Raw genomic sequence first — 17,892 nt, forward strand, 5'->3', positions numbered from 1 at the left:
ATACAGAACATAGTCTTCCACTTCAGGACAGCATTTTGATCACATCCCTTTGATGCTACTTGTTGAACAATGTGTTCCTAGGTTAAAAAAAACTGTCCTAGCAGAGTCTCCAGAAACACTCACTTCAACAAAGAGTGGGAAAATGCTTTCAAATGAGCCACAAATCCACCAGACTAAAGCAGGACGCTTCAGATCTGGCAGGCAAGGCCAGAGGAACAGGTTCAGCAGGAAGCATTCAGCTTTGCCCTTCCTCCCCACGTCACCCCTTTGAAAACCAGGAATGAGCTGATTTACCTATGCAGACCTCAGCCTCAGCCACTGCTATCAAGTTCCACTTCAGCACATGCATACACACCACCCCTTACCTTATTTATCCATTTCAGCCCCGGTATTCTGTTAGAGTTGATTTGTTCTTCCAGCCAGGGCCGCATCCGCATCCTTTCGACAGGCATTGTCACCCACCTGGGAAGGAGCTGCAGGGAATAAGGGACAAGGTTACTTGTTTGGCAGGCAGAACACCCAGGCAGCTCCTCCACCTCTGCACAGTACACTTATTAAAGCTTTCCAGGCACTGAACAATTGTATATATAGTCATTATTTTAGATCTGTGTGCAAGCCTCCCCTAAGAGCAACTTAGAAGATAAAGTCTTCTTTATGGCAGAAAATACTCTTCTGGTACACTTGGATTAGGAAAACCTTCACCCGAAGAACATATAGGATATTGGCAAAAGCTTGTCTGCTGATACAGGTGGGATACCAGAGGTCACAAAGAAAAACAATTACTCTCTTGGAGATACCTCTTTTTGGTTCACATACCTGCATTTGCACAAGACCTTTTTTACCAAGAAAAAATATGTAACAAAAAAAATTCACATGCAGGAGGCATCATTGTACTAACTAAAATGATGGGCCTGCTAACAGAAGGGCTTTCAAATGGCTTTTTCAGTCCCATGAACTTGACCAGAATTAATAAAAATACATTTTACATAACAGCAATTTAGCAGACCACTTTGGTTGTGGCTGAGTAGTTTGACCCCCTCCCTCCAGCTTTCTCTGATCATTCCAGTCACTGATTTTTGTAGCTGTTATTTTACATTTCAATGCTGTTCAGCTATGAAGAGAGTGCTTCACACACCCCTCAGCTGCACTACACCACCTTATACTATCCAGCTAAGACTCAAACTGACTTCTTTTTCTCTCTGTCTCTCTCTCACACATGCACACGTGACCTTGATGCCACTTCCCTGTTTAGAGCTGTAAATTATTGACATAAGAGTCCAAAGTCTTGAACCTGAGGCAGAAAATTTTAAAAACATTAACTTATCTTAGGCACCCTTTTGAAAGTGCCAACTGGCACTAGATGCAGATTAAAGCAAGGCATTAAATGCCTGTTAAGCAGCCTGGAACCCATCATTTCCACATTTAAGTACTTGCATTTAGGCTGCTGCTTCTCCTTGCCCCCACTGCACCGGGCTCAGCTCCTTCCTCTCTCTTTTGCTCTTCACATCTGTGTTCTCTGCATCATTCTTAACTTCTCTGCTCCACTATTCTTGTCACCTTTGATCTTAAAAATAGAAGAGAAAAAGAAAAATTTGAAAGCACACAGCAATGGCACAAATGTAAATGGGTTTGTTCTCGCTTCCTATGGGAGTACAGGCATGGGACAGACTAACAATTAGGCAGTACCGAGCCCACACCCAGCGCAAGAGGAAGAAAAACTTTCGAAGTTTCCTCTCATTGCTCTGAGGACATGTATTTCCTGAAACTAATAAGGAATTAAAACCTGAATGTAACAATAAGGTTCTTTGATGTGTTCAGAGAATTTACCAGCAGCCATGCTCACACTAATCTCTTAGCAAACGTACTGGTATTTTGTTTACTACTGTGGGGAGCTGGTCACTTGTGCTTCAGCTGCAGCCTGTGCTGTAACTACAAATATCTAAAATAGCTCAGAAAATGGTTGCAACTGCTCAGCTCCCTTCAGGCTCTCTTCAGATAGGAAAAACCAGCCAGCCCCAGGAACCCAACAGTGGACAAGGCCTTGTGCATATCCCCTCTCTGTGTAAGAGGCAAGATGTTTTCTGGGCCAGGGTGATGCAGGTACAGTTTTCTCAGCCCCCAGGTTGGTGGCAAACAGCTGGCTGTGCTGCTGCATCCCCCTCCCATTGGCAGCAACAATCCTCATCCAGGTTGTAGAATGTGTACAGATCTCTACCATCTTCCCCTACTACAGTTTGAGTCAAAGCTGAAAGATCCAAGTGGCAATGTACTAAAAACATGAATAAATTTTTATTTGTCTGACAAGGAAGAAATAATTATCTGCAACAGATGCATTTCTTTGTAAGGTATTTTTAAGTATGCATGCACTTCGGGACAGTTCCTGGAAACACGGTGCATCAGATTCAACATTCAATATGAGTGTTCCCATTTAGCAGTCAGACTCATCTTCTGGATAATGAGCCCCTAAGACAAATTTCAAGCCCATCTGAATGAACAAATTAGACAGAAGGCAGAAAAGTCATCTTGAAAGCAGCAGCAACGAATCCCACTTGGGACAGGCAACATGGAAGAAACAGAAGCTGCCTTTGTGCAAAAGCAATACACTTCAGGAAATGAGAAAGCTCCTGACAGTCGCTACTACAAGGAAGCCAGTCTTGCCCAAAACGGCAGAGTTGAGCCAACCTGTCTGTTCCCCCCCACATCCCTGGGGGCTTCCCTAGCTGCTCCCCTGCAGATGCTGAAGAGAGGTGCTCATCTTTTTGGCACCCTGGGATTCCTCTGGGATTAGCAACTGCAGCCATCAACACACACCTTCACATCCATCACCCACACTAAGACAAATTAATCCAAGGTAATCAAGAGAGAAGTTTGGCTTGTGAGAAGGGAGGAGTGACTCCCAAGACCTGTTCATCTGAAAATAAATTCAAACCCAGCTAAAAATAATCCTACAAGGATGTTCAGCTGGAGGGAACAGTGAGTTCTGGAGTTACGTCCTTCACAGAGGGACAAGTACAGCCATGCTTCTGCTCATCAAAACACAACCCCCACCCCATGCTCCTTTAAGAGCACATGCTGATGAAAATAAAGCTGGATGTCTTCAGAAGACATTCCCAGACCTGTTTGCCTCAGGACAGCACTGACCACAATGGTGTTAAAATATAGCACGGTTTTTGGCAGTTGCATATCAACAACATCCTTTTGATGAAAATACCAACTCAACTCTACTGAGTAATTGCCTGTGGGAAATAAAGGTGCCATATCTCCATCCAGAGCTGTCAAATGCATGATTTATTTGTACAGAAAGAAACATCAGCTTCTGCAGTGCCTTTAAAGTAGCTCCTGTCTGTCCATAAATGGCATTACTGGGTGCACTTGAAGCCTTATTCCACTGGCTCCAGGTGGGAGAACCTAGAGTCCATCCATCAGTGAGTACAGACTCAATCACCTGACATTAAGAATTACTGCAGTTTGTAAAGACCTTTGAAATGCTCCGAAATAGGCAGCAAAATCATGTAAAGTTTCAGGGGCCATTGCCTAACACCATGCCAGCTTCACCATCCAACAGAATGTATCAAATATGAAACAAACCTGCAAAGTCAGAAACTAAGGTGAGCCCTACAAAACAGCAGGCATGTCAAGTTTCTTGCCAGCCTCTCTCCAGTGTTTACCCAGATGAAAGAAAAAAAGCAGAAACAGTCGATCTTTTTATGGAAAACAAAACATCAACTTTTGTAATGTGGAGCAGGCTTTAAAATTAATGCACTTATGCACCTACCTCCCACTCCTGGTCAGCCTTAATGTTGCACTTCCCCTGCACATTCACACCTAGAAGAAGCTACATGCAGCCAGTGGTATTTTCTGTACTGGGGGCAAGTGCATGTATAACAGTATTTTCAGAGCTGTCAAGGCATCCAGTTCTCACTGGCTTCACCACTACCATGATCTCCTGAGCTGTGGGTACCCATTCGCTGGCCTAAGCAAACCTCTCCAGAAGCCTGGTTACTTTTGCCTGCCTGAACCTTCACACTCTGGTTAACCAGGAGGAAAATGGCTTAATGACTGCCTTGGGTCACTTGACACCATCTTCCTCCACCCTGCAGAGACCATGGGTGGAGGTAGCCAGGGAGAGGAGCAGAGCCAGATGGGGCTGCAGAGGGAAGGAGCAGCAGCAGCTCCACCAGTGGCAAAGAAGCACCTCGTACTCCATCATTCCATCACCCTTCAGTCCCATCCCAGTTTTGCTGCATGCTAGCACTACGCTTTGCATAGGCAGCTTTCTGAATAAGTCCAGGAACTTAGCAGGCTCACAAGCAACACCTCTTTCTGTGGGGTCTCTTTTATCTGTTTGAACCTGGACCATGGCTCCCATCCTGCTCAAAGGCACACATGACAGCACAAACAAGAGAGGAAGGCACTCTGGCATAGGAGTGGGAAGGAGCAGGTGGGAAGGACAGGGAGAAACCCCTTAATCCAAAACTGTTCCTGTGCTTTTAGACAACAGCTTTAAATCTGGATGCTACTGACCCCCAGAATCTCTTTGCAGAGAGCACAGGAAAACACTTAATACTCCCAGAGACCCAGTGTTGGAGTCTTTCTGGCATTATGTTGAAAATAATTCCTGTTTGTGTTTTCTTCTGGTTTATCACTGTCTCATGGAGGACGAAAGGAAGAATAATCACCAGGAAACACAGTCAACTCCAGATGGAACCTTGGAAAGCATTTTCCTGCCCTATCTGAAAAGAGAAGCTCATTTAGACATTGTAAGTAGGACTACCTGCTAGGGTATCACCTTATGATTCTTAGTAAGACATTCTTAATAAGACAGCCAGTCTTCAAGAACCAGTATTTTTAACCATGCCTCCTACAAATATATTAACACTGGTAGCTCCATAAATGTAATTTTCCTTTTCTTGCTCTTTTTACCACCCGTCTCAGTATCAGAGGGTGCCACAGTCAGGGGCATTTTCTGTTTTGGGGGTGGGAGCTTAAATATACCAATTGACATTAAGTCATCAAAAAAAATTATTCCCAAGCCAGCAGCAAGTGGGCAAGACATCGGCCCCAATCACTGGCATTTGCATGGAGGGGGAGGCCACTGGGAGCCTGTGAAGACCCTTTCCCATACAAGAAGCATGGCCCATGCATGGGCTGCCACCACAGTTTATGGAGGGATTATTTTGATCTTCTTTGAAGCTTTAATTACTGCACTATTTGTGCTAGTTCTGTGGTCAGTTCAGCCTATTTTTTGCAACTAGAAACTTCAAGAACATGGTGAAGGCTATTCCCCAACAAGGTATAAACTGGTTGCAATCTGCATATACACATATTTTCACTCCATAATGTTTGATAAAGAGCTTGTAGTCCTCCCTGCTCTCCACTAGAACATTCTAGTAAGTCTGACTTTTTTTTCCTTGACAGAGATAACACTCCTGCCATACAGAAAGTGTAACCTTTGAGAATGAAGAGCTCTTCACTAGAATTACAGCAGTTGTAGACAGAAAGTGAAAGCAATGGCATGGCAGGCATTACATCTGAGCAGTACACGATGTTCTCTTTCCTTCAGTTTCACTCTGGCAGCATCTGGATAACTGAAAAGGTTATCCCAAAAACAGAAGCTACTCTATGCCTGTGGGTACTTTCTTAAAAGTATATTTCTGTGGAACAAAAAAAAAAAAAAAAAAAAAAAAAAAAGTCAGAAAAGCAGTTCTTCTTTCCCTATCACAAAGTACCTGGTTTAAAGATTTGTCAGTATATGGAAATATTATTAATGGTTGTGAAAATTTAAGGTGGGATAAGATCTTGGAGGCACATTTGTGACATAGGTCACAGCCTTTGCTCAAAGCTGTGGAAAAACATCTGTTCCTCAGAGGACATGTACAGAATATTTCATGGTATCGATTTATCTTTTCTCTGCAAATACAGAACCAGCAATTTTTTTTTTTTTTTGGTGAAGTTATCTTTACTTGTGCTTTGCTGATAAACTTTTAAACTATTCCCTTTGTTTGCTAAGGCTGATGGAGTTAAGAAAAGCATCAATCATCCCATGTGACCAAAGAGATATGCTGAAATGAGACCATACGCTAATTTTAGGATTCAGAGAACTGGGTTCTGTATTTGTGTCTGCGCCAAGACTGTTCCAGCATACAAGGAAACATGATCTTTTTTAAAAGAACAGTACTTGGAGCAAAATTCTGCTCTTTGGTCACAGACTGAACTCTTCCTTCATACAGGATTTTGCTTATATGACCACTTTTTCAGCTATTCTGCTGTGAATACTACTTGCAAAGATTTAACCATTTGTACTCTGAGCAAAGCCCTGCTCCAAAGTCAAGTTCATCAGAGGTATAGAGCCTTCTCCCAGATAAGAAAACCTGGTAGACTCAGCTGCTCAGAATTACTTCAGAAATCTGAGATTGATGCTGAAAGAGCAATAGAAATGCGCTTTACTCAGCTGCTTTGACTGTGGACACCTGAAATCCCCCTCCCCACAGTCTGTGAGGAGACAAAACCTCTGCCTGGTACATTTTCCATCTGCCATGAGGTGGAGGAGAATCTTACCACAGGTGCTGCAGAACATGCCTTCTTTCTGATAATCCCAAATTATGCAAATATCCATATCTTTTTTTGGAACCAACAGCAAAACACTTCATTAAAGAGTAGTAAATGAGGAAAAGTGGGCATTGCCATTCTTAGAGGTACAGGGGTTACGGGTTAAAAATGAAATCCTTGCTTAGAAAACAGATTTGAAGCAAGAAAACCCATAAAAACCAGACTTTCTGGATTCATAGCTAGTTAGAAAGCAAAACCTACCCTCTTTGGTCTTTTAAACTGCATGTAATAGTGCCTCTTTTTCCTTACCATTATTCTGTCAGTGATGCCCTGTTGAACAGGGAGGGATGGGGGAAACATCACTGGCAGGTTTGCTTCTCACTAAGCACCTCTTGCCATGAGCTTCCTTAAAGTATTCACCATGGTCAATTGCTCCTGTGTTGTCTGTAACTCTTGATCCACATTGTAGCAATGGCAGTATTTTTCCTGCTCTTTCCTAATGTTTTGTTGACTGCAGAAAAGACTATGTCCTTCCTGCCCATCACCAAGAAAGAGTTCACTGCAGCCAGGAAAGGTGGTACCTTATTTTCTCCGGTGCCTGCAGGAAGGAGGCAACTTCATCAACACAGGCCAGAAAGCCAAGAATTGGACAACAGGCAGGGTGGGAGAGCACAGGTCCTGGTCAGACTGGTGTAAGGCATGCCCTGGCCATTAAGAAGAACCTGTGCTGGCAACCACTGGGCAATACTTCACTTGTTTCCCTAGTTTCCCAAACAAAACGTGGCAGAACCACAACCAGGCTATGGCTGCTAAGAGGAAAGCTTTGTGGGGTGGTGAAAAACCTGGGAAACCAGGCTTCTGCATGACAGATTCATGCTAGCAACAGCTACGCAACTTTCCAAGGCTCTGCAATGCAGTGTCCAGGTTGTGTCCACCTCACTGCAAGGCAGATGGAGGAGGAGGGAAGTATTGAGCATGCACTCCTCTCCTGCTGCTGTTCCCAAGAAAGATACACAAAGTAGAATGAAGAAAAGCCCTTTTATCCTTAAGGTACAAACAGAGGGCAAAAAACAACCAACCTGACTTTCCCTGAAAACAAAACAACAACCAAATAAAACAAAGGCAAAAATAACTCAAACGTATTGAAATCAGCATTACAGACTGCATGTTAAACATGCTCACGAAAATGTACAGTGAGAACTCATACTGTATATAGAGTCTGTTTCATCAGCCCTACAGCATTTCTGTTCCACCCAAAGGGTGTTAATGTGCCCTGGCTGGGATTCAGATGTTACACATCAAAACAGACTCTTTGGTTTCCATGCAGAGCTTATTTTCCCTCAGCAGCAAAGACAGGAGTTGCTATTTTGCAGTGATCTCAGGCCTCATTAAAGTTAACCCTTGGATTTGTAGACTAGAAGTTCACTGAAGAAAAGCCATCTCATTTTAATACAATAAACCCAGAAGGTTGCTCTTTTTTTGCTTCTGGACTTAGCCATAATGAAGCAAGGCTTCAGCCTCTCAATACCCACAATGAAATTTCCTTGCACTGGCTCCTGTGTTGAACACTATCATCACACTTGAAGAACACGATGTCTGTGGCTGAGCACGTTCACTTCTCTGGCATTGCAGCAACCTACATCAGCTGGGAATTTGGGCCAGGCTTTTAACAGATTGCTAAAGATCATCTCTGAAGTATCCTTGCCACGATGATCATTTGCACACACATTGATGTCTGCAAGTGTTGACAATACAAAATTATTGCATCAGTTTCAGCTTTAAAAGAATACTTTGTTTCCTGGGGGTTTCTTTCATTTGTTTCTCAGGTCTTACAGGGAGTGAAGATGGGAAACACCAGATACTGGTGGCATCAGGATGAAAACACATCTGTACAAGAGACACTCTACAGCATGCAACTGCAGAAGACTTCCCTTGCCACCTCCTCCTAGAGTCTCAAAACCAGAGATAAAATGATTATTAATAATCAATCCAATACCTGATTTGTTTTCGTCTTAAGGTTTGTGTTACATCTCATGACTGATTTGTCCTCAGTATCTGGGATTTTAAATATTTTTCTCTCAAATGCTGCCTAGAAGAGAGGTGGTGACTTTCCTGTATTTCACTCAGATAAGTTTGGGAGGGGCTTGTTTACAACAAGAGATTTGCTGGCATGGCTGTCAGGGAGTAATTAATTCCTTGCATTGAGGAGCAGTTATCCTCAAAATAATCAATTTTATTCTGGATTAAGCGCTTCCATGTGAATCCACTCCTGAATACCCGCACGTAATTGCTGCTGCTGCTTAGCTGTGTCAGTTGGAATCCATGGAAGACAAACTTTGCGTGTTCTTTAAAGCTGCCAGGAAAGCTCAGCATTTGACACCTGATACATAAAGAATTTTCCAGCCCGCTGAAAACGAGAAGTCTATTAAAGCTCAAACCATTATAAAGAATCACTTCACTGATGCAACTCAAGGGCATGGTTCTGTTAGACCACTGCATTCTCATGATCTCTAGGTTTACAGGAGACATCCCTAAAACTTTTAAGAGCACTTTTACTACATGGATCCCTCTGAAAGCAGTGGAAAATTATGCATGCGCATACCTGCAAGATCAGGATCTTAAACTGTGAGAGTACCTTTTAAAGTCTGGGCAGCCTTTATCTCAGTGTCCTGCTTAACATTCCTTTGCCTAAGTACAGGATGAGTGCTTTATAGGGTGCTATACATCAGAAAAGAGCCATTGTAAAAGAAAAGTGCTTAATCTCATTGTTCCCTCACTGATGGCTTGTGAGGCTCACACAGGACTGCAAGAAGACAAAGACATTTTAGAAGCACTCAAGGGATACAGAAAAAAATTATTCCAGATAGCAAACACTGAGAAATGTGTTCAAGGAAGAGTTTCACGTTCACCGGCCATGACCTGCACCTGATGTAATCCACCTTGCTTGGATTTGGCTTGTTTCTCACAGCTACCTTTGTTTGTATAACACACTGTTCTGCAACACACAGCAAGAACTATTTGTACACTACACTAAAGTGCGATTTAATATTTGCTTAAAGCTTTCATTTTATTGTCTGGGCAAGGGCAGTTTCTACCACTGAAGTTAATAGCTAACCCACAACTACACCTTTGCTACCCAAACTTCTAATCGCTAGCACAGCACCCAGATCCGGCAGCAAAAGACATAAACTACCTCTGCCTAACCTCACTGAGAGAAGCAGACCCAGCCCTTTCAGCAAAGCAATTTCTCCTTTACTTCTAAGAAAAGGTATTCATGAAAAGTATACACAAGTTTGGATTTGTAAAAAACCCTCTCATGCTTACTTAGACACTTTCTTTACAGACAGATCATGGCAGGCACAGACTTGGGGGCTGGGATCCTCTGAATCACCCACACTGTGGGCTGGAAACTTGTCTGTCACATGAACTATTTACAGTTACAAAAACAGCACCATGAAAGAAGCAGATGTGTGGAGCACAAATAATAAATTGAATTAGTTATTAGAGAGATATTGCTTGACACTGGAGAATTTAAGAGAGAAATGTCTTTCTCTTGTACACACATTTGAAGGGCTTGCACCTAGGGTGTACTAAGTATAAAATGCTTGTACTTATGCTGGTTGAAATTATACGATCTATGCTCCTTTTTCTAAAAATGCTACTCTTTCCTCTGCCACAGGACATACAAGATATGAATACTTAATAGGATGGGTTGCAAAATGTGCTTTTAATTTAAAGTTTTTGTGTTGACCACAGACCAACAGCAATTAGACAGCCTAACTTTGTGATCTGCAGCAGCTGTTTCTATCTCGGAAGTTTCCTAAAATACTACTGACCTAGAGTGAGACAACTCAACTCATCTTCATTTCTCATTTAAGCTGCATAAATATTATTAAACTAAAAAAAGCTAGACTTCTTTGGCTTCCCTCATCAATCTCAAATCTCCAGAATTGTTTTGGCATCCAGAGAATTTAGTTTTTATATGCCTGAATGCAATGTGTTCAAGTGTGTGAGAATTAGACCTCTGGAATTAAAGTCTTTCATTTCACCCCAGTACAGCTTTAGCAGAGCAGAGATTGTCCAAGCTTCTCATCAACACCCAACTTTTTTCGATACAGGCCTGGAGCGTGCATCTCTAAATAGGCGAAGGACATTCATTTGAGATTACACAGCCATCCAGTGTTTGGCCATCTTTTGACTAATTCACCACATAGTTCTCAAGGTCACAAAGTACATTCTAGCTGCTGACTGATCTGTGGAAATTGAGTGAAACCATTCACAGTCACTTCATGCCATCAGCAAAGCTGATACCGGATTACATCTTTGGTTACTGTTGATCTGCCCCAGATGTAAGTGGATGACTCCAAAGGTGGGATGCAAAAAAAAAGCCCACCATGTATTTTATACCCAATCCTATTAGCAACTCGAATCTCAACATGACTAAAGCTCAAGTGCTCTGGCCAGCTGAATGACTGACTCCCTTTCATCCTCCTGGATGTCATCACTTCCACTGTACTTTGTGTACGTGTTTGCCACAGCATTTCAAAACAGCACTTCCGTGACTGAAAAAGATGCCACTTCCCCTACTGCAGGGCCATTGCCCAAACCTCTGGCTGTGAAAAGTGGTACCCGGATAAACCAGGAGTGCAGCCCCTACCCTCTGTTGTGTAGTTTGCTAAGGGAGTGCTGCCATGCAGCAGTCAAATTTAGATGACAGATTAAATAAATGGTAAAACTGAATTAATTTTTCAAGTTCAGTTCTCATGCTTCTTTCCTCTGTGTTTATTCTTTCATTTTTGCCAACTGGGAAATGAAAACCAATGGAGTTGGTTTCACTTTTGTTTATATTTGGTTTCAATTTTATCCCCAAGTTTTGCTTTCATCTTTTTCATGTAACACTGCTGGGATTTCAAATGCTGCAGGCAAGCTTTCAGTAATTTAAAAACATTACTCTCCTATCCTGCCTGTTTTCCTATTGCAGAATTATTTTTATTTTATATAAACTTTTTAAGATGCTGTCACAATTTTGGAAAGTGTTTTGGGGTGGGGCTGTTTAGTTTTGATTTTACAGATTTATATGCCTCATCCAATTAAATTCAATACTTCAGTATTTTCCACTTGAGTCATGCTTCAGTTGCATATAAAGCCATTTACAGGATTCAACAAAACACCTTAAAAGAGCAGCCAGTACATCAAATGCACAAAAGCCCACATCATGCACTAAATGTGTTATAAATATATGCATGAAATGCACATAAAGAGCTAAACTTATTGCTACCTTAATTTATTAAACAACAAAGGCATTATCTTGCTTAGATAAAGCTGTAAGAGGCTTGACTGGAATGGTGTCAAGCAATATTCAATATCAAGAGAAATAGTACAGTACAGGCTTTGTCTTCTGTGCACTTACCAGGCCCTTCAAGTCACATATACCCCTCCATACATATCAGAAAGCAGAACTTAACCACAGGTCACACTTTTCAAAACCAAATGCGTAAGCAACCCTTCCTTCTTTTGTGCTGTAATAATGTTAAGTATCTAAGTCTTTAAAAAGTACTTAAAATAATTTTACAGCAAAAGGGAAATGGTTAGACAACATTCACTGTCACGTGCAGTTCAAGACAAAGGACAAATTTAAACAGTTTTGACGCACCTTAACGCCATTCCTAACACCAGAAATATGTTGGGAGCTACAAACCAAGCCTGTCAAGGTTAGCTGAAAAACCAACAAACAGCAACCTGTCCTATTTTTTAAGAGACAGGAATATGAAAGTTATTACTTCCAACCTTATCTTGAAAGATAGCAACCTACATAGAAACAATAGAATGTTAAAATAACTTAAGAGTTAAAATTTAAATTCTGCACCTGGGGTGAAACAACATGCCACATGCAGGCAGATTTGCTCCTGGATGGGTGTCCAAGCTGCAACAAGATAAAATGTTTGCCTTGTCCTAAAGACTACTGTACTTGATTTAATGCAATCTGCTCCCAAGCAAACAAGGGGATCAGAAGATTTCCAGCATACAGGAAGCTGGGGTTGCAATTTATTACGAATTAAGAAACCAAACATTACTGTACTGCTTACCACTTCTTTCTTTCTTCTCTAGGTTATTCAAAAAACCAGATATTTTACATGAGCTTCCAAGAAATTGAAAACATATCCAGCACTAACCATAAGAGCAAGTTTTAAAACCTTTTCACAGTTTATCAATAAGAAGTATGCGCTGTACAATGTATTATTTATGCTATACACAAAGTATCTTAATTTTATGTATTTATATACATGTAGATACATAGATATGTATATCTGCATATATATATTTACATACATATAGACTGACATTAAACTCTAAACTGTTAACATGGATTCCTTTCCACTAACTGTTAATTGTTGGTTTCAGTTCTTTTTAGTGGCTATTTTAATCTTAACACAAGAGTTTACACATAGTCAATACAAGGAAGAACCTTCATACAGTTCCAATAAAACTTCTGAAAAAAACCCAAACCAAACCAAAACCAAAAAACCCCAAGAGGAAATTATTTAATTACACCAAATGATTTTTTGCATAATGTTATTCATACATGAGGAATATGCAACTTAACAAATCTGTTCCTCTCATTTACTGTACCCAGAATCTTTTCAGCTTACTTATTTGTTGTTTTGTTTTGCACTTGAGATCTCAAAGGACGAAACAGAAAATGTCTTGCACTAATCACAGTTTGTAGTAGCACAAGCTACAATAAAACTTCTGTAAACACTGTCTTATGGTTTATGCCCTCAATATCCCAATAATTGTAGGCCTTTGAAGAATCAAGTTTCAAAAGAGCAATCTTTACAAATGAGACACAGAGATAAGCAAGAGTAACACGTGATTAGTTTTGTATCTTTACCTAGAAATGGACTATGACTTTCAATATATGATGCACAAAATACAAGCTGAGGTTCTAATCCTGCAAATGTCAGAGGAATTTTGCAGGGGTACTGTTCCAATGCAATGCTAAATGCATACAGGATACACTTAACCTGACTTAACCTGGTGTTGGGTTAACGAGGGCTAGGGTAGTAAGCCCAAATTAAACAGGATCATCATAGACTTTTTTTTTTTCCCCTGGAAGTTTGATAAAATCTTATGCTACAAGTTTCACATAGCAAAGGGCAATATGTGGCCTTGCCTCTCTCTGTTATCTGCAAATGCACTATAGTTCATGCTTCTCAGTGCAAGTTTCTATTAGCAGTTTTCAGCAACAATACTTGATCAGCATCTGCAGTAATTCTCTGTCAGCAGTCAGTGCCCAGAATTTGATACTGAACTGTCCTGACTGCTAAGTTGCACAGCAAGTTTCTCTCCCACAGACTGCCTAATCACTCATGAACCTGAGTAAACTCCTGACATACATGCAGTGACTGTGAGCACCCCAATTCACGTATTGCAGGACAAACACCTGTTGTTTTGAAGTGGCCTCCCAATTGTTTTATTTGGGTCTCATTTATCTTACCTTTTCACTTTCCTCATGACACTAGTGATTTTAAAGAATATCCCCATGGCCCCTTCAGTCACTTCTTTTCCAAGCTACTTACTCTTTCACAAAAGCTCCTTCATACCCTTGATGATCTTTGACATCCTCCTCTGTAGCTCAGCAACTTCCACTACTTCCTGAATCAGGAGAGGGGACCAACATGGATTTGTAGAGGCACGATGGTGTTTTCTATTTCTTTTTTTAACTCCTTCCTAATAATTTCTAACCCGTCCTGTCCTTTATTAGTCACATCTTGGCAGAGAGCTTATTTTTTCATTTGATTATATATGTTGTATGATTTTTTCCTGAGTAGAAAGTCAGTTCACACTTCATTTTGTGGACAGGAAATAAGAATTGCAAATCCTTCCACGTGCATTACACTGAAATTGGTCTCTACTGAACTTCATCTGCAAATTTACATCCAGACTTTCAAAACAAGATTCTTCAGACTTTGTGGTTCAGCCTTTGGGATTTTCATGCTCCAAATGAGTTAATACAACCAGCAAACTTGTCACATCCCCACCTATCCCTTCCTCCATCCCTTGAACGGCATAGACCCTGGGAAGACTTGGGGTGAGGGGTACAACCTCCTTTCATTGAGCAAACTGGCCATGACTGCACAGCCCAAAGCAAACTGATCCCACCTTGAAACAGGCCCTGCTTTAGTAAGGACTGTATCAACCAGACAACAGCTCAGCAATACCTTCAGAGAACGCTAGAAGTCATGACAGGCAACGCCCCGGCAACAAAAGTCAGGCCTAGTCTTTGTCACTGTTTCACATTTATACCCATGTTCACTAGTCCCATTCACCAACCCCTGGCAAACAACCAATCAGCCGAAAATGCCCGTCCTTGAGTTCTCAGTCCCCACAGAAACCCTGGAAAACTGACAGCTCATTTGTTACATTCTGTTTCTAGAGCACCAGGGCAGGCCTGCTCAGGGAGTTACACACGAGGCAACATATCAGCAACTTTCCATTTAGCTTGTTTCAAAACTCTGCAACAAGTATCACCTCCTGCCTTATGCGTCATCCTTCTCAATGGTTTGTTCTCATACCCTCTCTCACAGCCACTTTGCTTTGGGAAAATTTCCCCGACATGTTCACTCCTTAAAAAAATAGAAAGCCTCTTGCAAGAGAATCTCCTTAAACTCTTTCTCGGTGAAGCAAGGCTCAGAGAATTTGTTTCACTCTGCCGCTGACTTTATCTTCCTTGGGCACTCCTCCTATGCATGGATAACTTATCAGCAGGCTTCCTGGGTTTGATGCAATTCAGAGTATTTTCTAACTGTTTCCATGCCTTTAGCAGCACGACTCTTTAGCCTACCTTATTGTGCTTGACACAGATTTTATGTTCTTTTCCACCTTTCACGTTTGAAGAAAAAACATTTGAAAGACGTCTTTTCACCTGTACTGAGCTGCTTTACTTTGCTTGTTGGCCTGCTCAACTTTTTTGGTATTTTTGACAGATGACTGTCATGGTTTAGTTTAGTTTGAAGAATTACATCCCACTTGCAACTATTTTACACTTTTGGCTACATCTCACCATTTGATTAATTTCTTTCCTCGCTATATGAAGACCTACTTTGGAAGACTAAACACTGCCACAACAGCTCTTGCCTTTGCTGCTCCTAAAACATAAATTGAATTTAAGTACATTATGATCCCTGTCACGTCAGAGCTGGCTGGGATTTTGAATGCAAAATTCTGAACAAAATTCTTGCTGGCCAGTACCTTGTCCAGAGTTGTTACCCCCAGAGAATCTGTACAAGCTACACCCAGAAAGTAGGGTTTTTTGGCACCTGGGCAAATTTCATATTGGACCATGATATAATCTACATGGGGGCAAGTGAGGCCTCCCATTAATGATAGTATTTCCTACTCTTGGAGCTTCTCTACACTCCCTTAATATATGACAGTTATTATCAACATCTAGGTTATATAGCCCTAATCTCTCTACTCTTCCTATACAGGCCTAGAACATCAAGCCATGGGACTCTGTGTTACTTCCCCAAACAGTTATTTCCTCTTTAACAAAAAGTTTCCCACATCATGCACGTGGCAAACTTTACATTCTTCATCCACCAGCTTTTTCCCACTGTTTGATTTTTAAACATATATTAATATATATACAGTATATATAAGTGCATGTTTTTATTGAAGGCATACATAGCCTGGCTGCAAATTTATTTACATAAAGCCTATTCTTCTAATGTAGACTCTATTTATTCCAAAAATACTTTATTTTCTCTTGAATCTTAGCACCCTTTTTACTTCATCATTTTTTCAACTCTGTATTAAAACTGCCTCTAACTCCACTCGGTCCCAGACATCAAAGACCTTTGCTCAGTGGAGAATGGGGCCTTTGACACCCCTTCCTAACAGCCTGCATGTTACTTCTCATACCTCTTGGCTACCCATTTCCACACAGCGTGGTGTGTGGTGAACAGCTCTTCTCTAGAGACTGACTTGACATCTCCTAAAATCTGTCACTTCTGTCATCAGCAAGTAACTGGGTGGCAGTGCTAATATATGTGCCAAACAATAATAATGACTGACTGCTCTACCTGCCATCTGCCAACCAGGGACCCCAACCTGAGAGAGATAACACAGGGCTCAGCAGGCTGACACCCTGCTGTGCCTCTACCTCACTGAAGAGCTGCAGTGTGGCACATGACCACAATGAAGTGATACCGTGTCTAAGGAGTTGGAGCTCCTACCACCATGGCTTACCAGCAAAAAGAAAGAGGCACATGAAGTAATTTCCTCGTGGCATGCTACCAACAGGGGTCAAAGAAGGACACTGATGCATCAGAAGTGGCTGGTGACAATGAAAGACTGCCACTGAGACTGAAACCATCTGCCTCACAAATCAGTCCTGCTGCTTTTGTGTGACTGTGTCTATTAGGGTGAATTTAAATGTTGCTGCTCCACTCAGCTCTCTTCTTATGGTACTAACACATGCATTCTGCAAAGGTTGTTAAGACTTAAATAAAATAACTGTAAACTTAAACATGTCGTATTTCATCTCCAGAAACTGAGATCATCATTTACAACTGCTTGTACCTTCAAGAGAATGCTGTCTGCAAGAACTTAGCACGGTAAGGTGGGCTATAAATTACAACTGTACACTAACCGGAAGGAAAGTTCTGTACTCCGGAACTCCTTTATCTGAGCTCTGTGTCTAAATAAGTAAAGCTAAGACACACACTCTCCTGTTTAAGAGCTCACACTAATCAAAACGTGAGTTAAAGACCTAAGTACCTCTGGGACCCTGGACCGAAGGATCCTACCCTTCAGGTACCTGCAACTTTAATCCCAGACATCGCAAGGCGCTTGAAACTTGGCCCTGCGTACTGCACACAAAGAAAATCCTGGTTCCTAACTTCCCTCTGGGGTTAGAGATGCAGCGCTTGGCCCTCCGCTCGCTGTCGTGGGGCAGGACAGCGCCTGCAAAGGCGGCCGCGCCGCGGGGCCCGCGCCAGAGGCTGTTCCTGCAGGGAACCGAGCGGCCGCGCCACTTCCTCCTTCCGCCGCTCCCGCGGAACCCGCCCGCCGCGGCCTGACCGCCCCCAGCCCCGCTCCATCTCCTCGCTCCGCACTGCCGCTGCCGTGCCCTCACGAGGCTGGGATCCCGGGATGCCCCCGGCCCCCGCTCCCTCCCTGGCCCGGAGGGTTGCGGTGCTGGGGCCGAGGGGCGGCGGCGGCCCCGCCCCGCCGCTTGTGTAACGGGCCCTCCGCGAGGCGGGGCGGGGGGGCAGGGCCTGGCCCTGCCCCGGCCCCCGCGCGCGCAGCGCCCCCCCCGCGGCGCAGCGACCCCCGCCT

At 42.4% G+C, this 17,892-nt stretch overlaps 1 protein-coding gene across 3 annotated transcripts in view; it reads right to left on the reverse strand.

Annotated features, from left to right (window-relative positions):
- The window catches only part of IRF2 (interferon regulatory factor 2), a 40,788-nt gene that overhangs the window by 21,911 nt on the left and 985 nt on the right, over nt 1-17,892 (reverse strand). Inside the window, exons 2-3 of one of the 3 annotated variants that reach the window (XM_042014865.1) lie at nt 1,435-1,564; nt 366-473 (exon numbers count right to left, since the gene is read on the reverse strand). In XM_042014865.1, coding sequence (XP_041870799.1) covers nt 366-452 — 87 coding nt within the window. In that variant the 5' untranslated portion in view covers nt 453-473; nt 1,435-1,564. Of the gene's footprint in view, nt 1-365; nt 474-816; nt 1,077-1,434; nt 1,565-17,892 lie in introns of those variants that run through there. The other 2 variants (XM_042014864.1, XM_042014866.1) reach the window with 2 other exon arrangements.

Source organism: Corvus kubaryi, unplaced genomic scaffold (assembly GCF_017639235.1).
Source record: "Corvus kubaryi isolate FWS band 111438036 unplaced genomic scaffold, C.kubaryi_AGA036_p1.0 split3-131, whole genome shotgun sequence".
NCBI lineage: Eukaryota > Metazoa > Chordata > Aves > Passeriformes > Corvidae > Corvus > Corvus kubaryi.